Source organism: Phyllobates terribilis, unplaced genomic scaffold, assembly GCF_046119375.1.
Source record: "Phyllobates terribilis strain yellow unplaced genomic scaffold, ASM4611937v1 Scaffold_7__3_contigs__length_470593459, whole genome shotgun sequence".
NCBI classification, from domain to species: Eukaryota; Metazoa; Chordata; class Amphibia; order Anura; family Dendrobatidae; genus Phyllobates; species Phyllobates terribilis.
The window spans coordinates 87,701,618-87,710,336 of NW_027362767.1; the positions used below are offsets into that span (position 1 = coordinate 87,701,618).

General features: G+C 43.1%; 1 protein-coding gene across 4 annotated transcripts in view; it reads left to right on the top strand.

Moving 5' to 3' along the window:
- SLC25A21 (solute carrier family 25 member 21) overlaps window positions 1-8,037 on the top strand; it is a 420,995-nt gene extending 412,958 nt beyond the window's left edge. For 3 of the 4 annotated variants that reach the window (XM_073638942.1, XM_073638943.1, XM_073638941.1), the window contains exon 11: window positions 7,279-8,037. In XM_073638942.1, coding sequence (XP_073495043.1) covers window positions 7,279-7,340 — 62 coding nt within the window. In that variant the 3' untranslated portion in view covers window positions 7,341-8,037. Of the gene's footprint in view, window positions 1-1,166; window positions 1,268-7,278 lie in introns of all 4 variants that reach the window. The other variant, XR_012247354.1, reaches the window with a different exon arrangement.
- Window positions 8,038-8,719: the final 682 nt, after the last annotated feature.

Sequence of the window (8,719 nt, forward strand, 5' to 3'; positions counted from 1 at the left end):
AAAACTTAAAAAGGAATCTTCATCCACATCCCTGACCCGAGCTGTAGTAGGTGTTAGCGGAGGAGCCTGCAGCTTCCTCCTCCACCTGTGTACACCTCCTTTTTTAGCTTTTGCATTTTTCCTTCTTTGTGCCTTGTCAGAATCAAGAATTTCAAGGTTGATTTTTTTTTTGGCACAAATGTCGTATTGCGCAAACTTGTTCAGTTCGGTAACTGTCAAGAAGCTTTTGGATTTTGCTCTCTATTGTCCACTAAATGCACACCTCGGGTTATTTGAGAATGGATTTATTTTTTTTCCCTTTCTGTTTGCAAGAATGTTACATAATGAACTGGAATTTAAAACCACAGATCCAAAGGTTTTTGAATCATATGTATAATTACCAGGTTTTTTTACTCAAGGGAAGATATGGTGTACTACAACCAATTCCCGGAGCCAATGGTCTCCTTTTGATGGGACCGATACACAACTATATGATAGATTTGTAGAAAGACCTTTATGTCGCAACCATTCACAATTTTGGCAAAATTGTACATTAATGTGCGTAATTTGTACTTTTTTCTACCATTGGGAATTGAATTAATTCCCAAATTAAAAAGTCGAAATTTGCACCAAATTTCAGCATTGACATTTGTCAAATTGTTCTAAGGTTCTCGTCTAACATTGGGACCCATACTACCATGCTTAAAAAGTTGCATTGGCATGATTTGTGCCGAGTTTATTATCAAGGAGTGACATTTGATAAATATGGAGAGTCAGAGTTGAAGTGAGCACACACACAATTTGGAGAAAATTACAGCATTTTTGATAAATGTGTGCGTATATATACAGAGATATTCTCTTCTAGATCATTGCTTCTAAAGTTTTATATGGAGGCATCAGGGTTCCCTGTGTGTCCGTACTACATGGTGCGCAAAAGTTATTCTTTTATCCCTAGGGTTTTTTAAAAAAAATGTTCATCTATTCGCTATATATTCAGTTTTAATAAAGTGCACTGGTTTGATCAGGCCCGGCGTCGGCACCCAGGCAAGTGCCGGGGCCTTGAGCAGGCGGGGGGCCCACTCGCCGTCGGGCACCCGCGAGCAGAGGAGAGCGGTGCCAGCGCCCCCCCCCTTCCCCGCTTGCTCAGGAACCCGGTACAATACTTACCTCTCCCCGTTCCTCCGCAGGTCCTGTATCTTCCGCAGCTGCTGCACTATGACGTCTCAGGTCAGAGGGCGCGATGACGTCTTTCCACCGCACCCTCTACTGAGCCGCGGCAGCAGGTGGCGTGAGTATTTGATTTTTTTATTTTTTTTTATGTATGGAGGCATGGGGCATTATATGGGGTCCCAGCCTGCATGGGGCATTATATGGGGGCACAGCCTGCATGGAGCATTATATGGGGGCACAGCCTGCATGGGGCATTATATGGGAGCACAGCCTGCATGTATTCTGTATGGAGCATTATATGGGGGCCAATATTCTGTATGGAGCATTATATGGGGGCCAGTATTCTGTATGGAGCATTATATGGGGGCCAGTATTCTGTATGGAGCGTTATATGGGGGCCAGTATTCTGTATGGAGCATTATATGGGGGCCAGTATCCTGTATGGAGCGTTATATGGGGGCCTGTATCCTGTATGGAGCGTTATATGGGGCCAGTATTCTATATGGAGCGTTATAAGGGGGCCAGTATTCCGTATGGAGCAATATATGGGGCTCATAATACTGTATGGAGGACTGTGTGGTGCCATTATACTGTATGGAGGACTATACACTGCACTGTGCACTGTGAGGATTCGCCGGTTTCTGAGCTATTGTATAATTTACATAGATATCACTCATGTAATGTAAGAAGTGAAATCTTTGGCATTGTACTATATATTATTTCTCCGCTGTATCTCTGCATCATGAATCGTGGTATGTGTTAAAGGGGCTCACTGACACTCTTTCACCTGGAGCCGGCCCTGGGTTTAATTCTGTGCAAAAAGAAAACAATTGTGTAAATAGAATAACCAGCTCTCCAGACACCACAAATTGTGAAATTATAATGATACATATTAACCTAATAAAATCTTGTTGTTTTATATATATATATAAGAAATATTTTCAGTTGTTTCACACTTTTTTGTTAAGTATATAATTCCACATGTGTTAATTCATAGTTTTGAGGCCTTCAGTGTGAATGTACAATTTTCATAGTCATGAAAATACAGAAAAATCTTTAAATGAGAAGGTGTGTCCAAACTTTTGGTCTGTACTATATATATATATATATATATATATATATATATATATATATATATATATGTATGTTCAGTTTACTATATGTGTATATATATATGTATGTATATGTGTGTGTGTGTGTATATGTTTATAGGTTGAGAAAAGACAAGCCGATCATGTTCAACCTTTCTCCACCAGTCTTTATCTATCGCTAGATTATTTATAACCTACAATACACATTTAATTACAATTTGAAGATTACAGGAGATATCTATTGGAATAAATGAGCACATTGCATATGTACCAAAATAACAACCCAATAATAATCAGAGAACAAAATAAACAAGGAGGAAAAAAAGTACAGTCCTGTGCAAATGTTTTAGTTGTATGGGAAAAAATGCTGCAAAGTGAGAATGCTTTCAAAAATAGAAGTGTTAATAGTTTATTTTTTTATAAACTAACACAATGCAAAGTGAATGAACAAAAGAGACATTAAATTAAACAATAATATCTGGTGTGCCCATCCTTTTGCTTTCATCGATTTTTCTACAATTGCACAAAGTTTTTAAAGGAATTCGGTAGGGAGATTGTTCCAGACATCTTGGAGAACTGACCCCAGATCTTCTGTGGATGTCGCTTGTGCAAATCCTTCTATCTCTTCATGTAATCCCAGACAGACTGGATAATATTGAGATCAGGGCTCTGTGGGGACTATTGTGGCGCCCTTCTGCGCATTGGTGCCACAGATCCTAGAGGGGTGCATGGACAGATTCCTCCACAAGAGGCCCTCATAGCATTCACACCTCAGACCACCTTCCACCTCAGACCACCAGAGGGAGCCCGGATAGGGCTAGGCAGTTCAGTAAAGTCTGGAATCTGCAGTCTAAGTCTGGAGTCCACAGAGAGTGAAGTCTGTGAGAAAGTCAGTCCAGCCCAGACTCAGTGAGCTCAGGTTAGTGAGCCTAAGGCGTGCCGATGCCATAAGAGCGGTGAAGTTTAGCGAGGCCTACTGCCAGTGTGAAGCCTAGTAAGGGCCCTGAGTGTGGCCGAAGGCAAGTGGAGTAAGCAAGCTACATAGGGGGCAGAGGAGCTTAACCAGCTCACCCCACAACCATTAACCGGACACCGGGTCCGCGTCTGCAGGGATCTCTACGACCAACAGAAACTACCGGAACCCCTGGCGAACTACATGTCCCAGGAACTCCAAAGGCTGACCATTATCCCAGGGTCAGGAATCACAGAGGCCCAAGAGACCAGGGAGTGTGATCTCCAACAGAAGGCCCTACCACCAGTTCAGCAGGTGCAAGACAGAGACCAAGTTAGGCCTAGCTCCAGGCAGGTCATAAACTTAACAGGAAAAGGCAAGAAACAGGAGGCCCCACACCCGCTCACTGGGGAGAGTCCTGAAATGCACCCTTCACCCTGCAGTGCCCTGGATTGTGCCTGAAATACCACCAGTAAAGGTACTTAAGTGAACTGTTGTGACTGTGCCTTTTCTTCTTCTGACCCGGCTGGGTCCCCTCTGTCCTGCATCCCCTCTCCTACGCTGCCCTGAGGCCCCGCTCCACCTGTGGGGAGCCGCACCAACTAAGCTGCCGGACCACCGGCCTCAGAGGACTGCAGCAGCGCTGGTGACCCTCACCAGACACCACGGGTGGCGTCACGAACTTTTCCTATCCCATACACCTTTCCCCCATTATTCCTTGCTTTTTAAGAGTGACCCCAGGGTACGGCCTCGGGAGGCGGCCACCGCGGCATCCCCCAAAACTAACAGCAAGGCCCGGGCGCCGAGTCGTCCCCCATCCCGTGGGCGCGTCACTACATCATCACTTCCAGGACTCTTTGTTTTACTTTACACTGAAGATAATTCTTAATATAATGTGCTGATTGTTTGGGGTCTTTGTCCTGCTGCAGAATAAATTTAGAGCCAATCAGACACCTCCTGATGGTATTGCATGATGAATAAGTATATGCCTGTATTTCTCAGCATTGAGAACACCATTAATCCGGACCGAATTCCCAACTTCATTTTTGGAAATGCAGCCCCAAACTTGAAAGGCGCCTCCTTCATGCTTGACTGTTGTCTGCAGATGCTCATTATTGTACCTCTCTCCAGCCGTTTTGGAACAAACTGTCTAATATTTCAGCCAAATATTTCATATTTGGACTCCTCAGTCCAGATTACCTGCAGCCATTTTTCTGCACCCCAGTTTTTATGTTTTCGTGCATAGTTGAGTCACTTGGCCTTGTTTCCACGTGGAAGGTATGGCTTTTGGCTGCAATTCTTCCATGAAGACCACTTCTTGCCAGATTTCTCCAAATAGTAGATGGGTGTAGCAGGGTCCCACCAGTTGCTGCCAGTTCTGAGCTGATGGCACTGCTGTACATCTTCGGATTTAGATGGGTAGTGAGCATGATGTCTTATCTGCTGCACTAATTTTCTTTGACCAACCACTGCTTCAATGGTCCCCAACATTGGCCATTTCTTGATGTCCTCAATGCTGTGCAGATAATTATCTGTCATCCAATACCGTCAGAAAGGCTTCTGATTGGCTCCAAATTTATTCTGCCGTAGGACAATGACCTCGAACATACAGCCTGTTGTCATTAAGAACTATCTTCAGCATAAAGAAGAACAAGGAGTCCTGAAAGTGATGATCCGGGGCCACAGAGCCATGATCTCAACATCATCAAGACTGTCTGAGATTACATGACAAAACAGAAGGAACTGAGCAAGCGACATCCACAGAAGATCTGGGGTCAGTTCTCCAAAACATTTGGAACAACCTCCCTGTCGAGTTACTTCAAAAACTGTGTGCAAATGTACCTACAGTCATGGCCAAAAGTTTTTAGAATGACACCAAAATTATATTTTCACATGATCTGCTGGTCTCTGTTTTTTATTAGTGTTTGTCTGATGTTTATATCACATACAGAAATATAATTGCAATCATATTATGAGTACCAATAGGTTATATTGACAGAATGAGTTAATGCAGCAAGTCAATATTTGCAGTGTTGCCCCTTCTTCTTCAAGACCTCTGTAATTCTCCCTGGCATGCTCTCAATCAACTTTTGGACTAAATCCTGACTGATAGCAGTCCATTCTTGCATAATCAATGCTTGCATTTTGCCAGAATTTGTTGGTTTTTGTTTGTCCACCCGTCTCTTGATGATTGACCACAAGTTCTCAATGGGATTAAGATATGGGGAGTTTCCAGGCCATGGACCCAAAATCTCTGTTTTGTTCCATGAGCCATTTAGTTATCACCTTTGCTTTATGGCAAGGTGCTCCATCATGCTGGAAAAGGCATTGTTGGGCGCCAAACTGCTCTTGGACGGTTGGGAGAAGTTGCTCTTGGAGGACATTCTGGTACCATTCTTTATTCATGGCTGTGTTTTTAGGCAAGACTGTGAGTGAGCCGATTCCCTTGGCTGAGAAGCAACCCCACACATGAATGGTTTCAGGATGCTTTACAGTTGGCATGAGACAAGACTGGTGGTAGCGCTCACCTCTTCTTCTCCGAATAAGCTGTTTTCCAGATGTCCCAAACAATCGAAAAGGGGATTCATCAGAGAAAATGACTTTGCCCCAGTCCTCAGCAGTCCACTCCCTGTACCTTTTGCAGAATATCAGTCGGTCCCTGATGTTTTTTCTGGAGAGAAGTGGCTTCTTTGCTGCCCTCCTTGAAACCAGCCCTTACTCAAAGAGTCTCCGCCTCACAGTGCGTGCAGAAGCACTCACACCAGCCTGCTGCCATTCCTGAGCAAGCTTGGCACTGCTGGTAGTCCGATCCCGCAGCTGAAACAGTTTTAAGATACGGTCCTGGCGCTTGCTGGTCTTTCTTGGGCGCCCTGGAGCCTTTTTGACAACAATAGAAGCTCTCTCCTTGAAGTTCTTGATGATGCGATAGATTGTTGACTGAGGTGCAATCTTTGTAGCTGCGATACTCTTCCCTGTTAGGCCATTTTTGTGCAGTGCAATGATGGCTGCATGTGTTTCTTTAGAGATAACAATGGTTAACTGAAGAGAAACAATGATACCAAGAACCAGCCTCCTTTTAAAGTGTCCAGTGATGTCATTCTTACTTAATCATGACTGATTGATCGCCAGCCCTGTCCTCATCAACACCCACACCTGTGTTAATGGATCAATCACTAAAACGATGTTAGCTGCTCCTTTTAAGGCAGGACTGCAATGATGTTGAAATGTGTTTTGGGGGTTAAAGTTCATTTTCTGGGCAAATATTGACTTTGCAAGTACAGTAATTGCTGTTAAGCTGATCACTCTTTGACATTCAGGAGTATATGCAAATTGCCATAGCAAAAAATGAAGCAGTAAACTTTGGAAAAATTACTATTTGTCTCATTCTCAATACTTTTGCCCATGACTGTAGAAGAATTGATGAAGCTACCTCAAAGAAAGGACGTGCTTGTCTTTTCTTTTCTTTTTTTTTCAGCCAGGCATTTTTTAAAACCTGAAGTGGGAAAAAAATGCTCAAGAAACTAAACATTTAAACGACAGTGGATTAATATTGAAATGTAGATTTTTTTTAAGCAGTTTTTGGAGCAAATCTGCTTCTCACAAAATGCCCTCTGGTCATGGACTAAGGCCATGGCCCCACTATCAGTATTTGGTCAGTATTCGGTCAGTATTTTTTCTCAGGAGTGGGAGCCAAAACCAGGAGTGGGTGATAAATGCAGAATTGGTGACTTGTTTCTATTATACCTTTTCTCTGATTGTTCCTCACCTGGTTTTGGTTCTCACTCCTGAGAAAAAATACTGACCGAATACTGATAGTGGGGCCGTGGCCTTACAGTTATACTTAGCGTAATCCAACATATGGGAATTTCAGTTATGGTTCTGGAGGGCAGCCCCGAAGATGTACAAAGGAAATGTATTGTTTTTATATCTGTCTTGAAGGATATTAACCTGCCCTCATGGCCTCTCGTCTGGTATGCGTTACCTGTATTTTCTTCCTCATCCACATTCCCTTCCTTAGTGTAAGCAATGAGCTACTGCATGCAATGACATAAGCAGAATTTATGTCTCCGTTGTGCTGTATTTCAGGAGGGGCAGTGATGCTGTTAGTTTATGAATATTCCTATGCCTGGCTGCAGAAGCATTGGTGACCCGGACCCAGCTGCCATCCCGTGAGACCCTCTCTGCCCAGCGACCTCGGAAGGTGGAAGCTACAGAAGGCTGCCATCACGGAAATGGACTTACCCAACATTGATCTACTGAAATGATCTCAATACAATTATATGAAATACTAAAGGGATTCTCCACATATTGTGGTCTAAAGATAGGCCATCGGTTTTTGATTCATGAGGGACCAAACTCACCTGCGGTTGCCAGGTTTCTTCATTGTATGCACAGACACAGCAGCTTGTCCATAATTAGTCCCTTCAAAGAGCTGCACAGGGCCTGGAGCTTGGACTCCCCCCTGTCATACAAAAGTTCCCGGAGAGCTCCTTTAAAGAGGGCCTTTCATTTTCTATAAATGTCACAGCCTTAATGTGAAAGCAAAGGTACATTTTAGGTAATTTGGCATGTACTATATATAATGGACTCCCAGTACGAGGATGTGGCGCCGGAGCAGGCATAAGGTCTGTTGGCAAAAAAAGGGAAGATTCCAGCTTCTGGTTGATTTGTAAAAAAGTATTCCTAATTTATTCAAACGTTAAATGTTCCTCAGGCCTTGAGAAAGAACGCTGCTTGTGATCGTAACGTGTTGCCAGGTGTTTCCCTGCTCCCCTTTTCTACAACATGGAATTTTTAACTTTTGAATAAATTTGGAATACTTTTTTTTTTTTTTTTTTTTACAAATCAACCAGAAGATGTAATCTTCCCTTTTTTTGCCTAGACTTCCACGCTCGTCAGAGCGTCATTCCACGCATTCTCGACTCCTATATATGGTGAGCTGGCTCTCCTTTTCTAGCATCAAGTCTATAGCCCTGTCCGTGCTTGGCTAGTTAAGTGAGGATAACCCTGTCTGTATTACTTTCCCGTCATCGAGATAAAAAACAAGAGCGCAATAGTGTCTTATCCTAATATTACCAAAACAAGTACGAGAAAGATATGCTCACCTTACAAGGTTGTGTGACACAACCACTGAAAAAACAGATGCTGCAGCTTCCATAGAAATATCAGAAATTAGATTGCCAGGGAAATGGAAGTAATCTGCACTTGCTGGAAGAATAACATCCACATTTGGATATAGTCTGATGGTTTATTGTCAACCCGTTTCAGAGTCACACCAACACCTTCTTCAGGACACCCATACATGATGTTAGTTTGTACATGAAGAAGGAGTAGGTGTGACTCGGAAACGCGTTGACAATAAACCATCAAACTATATCCAAATGTGGATGTCATTCTTCCAGCAAGTGCAGATTACTTCCTTTTCCCTGGCAATTTCCCATCTTCCTTATTCTTTTTTTGCCGACAACTTTAGTAGAATCTCCCTCTTCTCTCTTTTCAGACCTACAAAAGTAAGACTCTCCATATA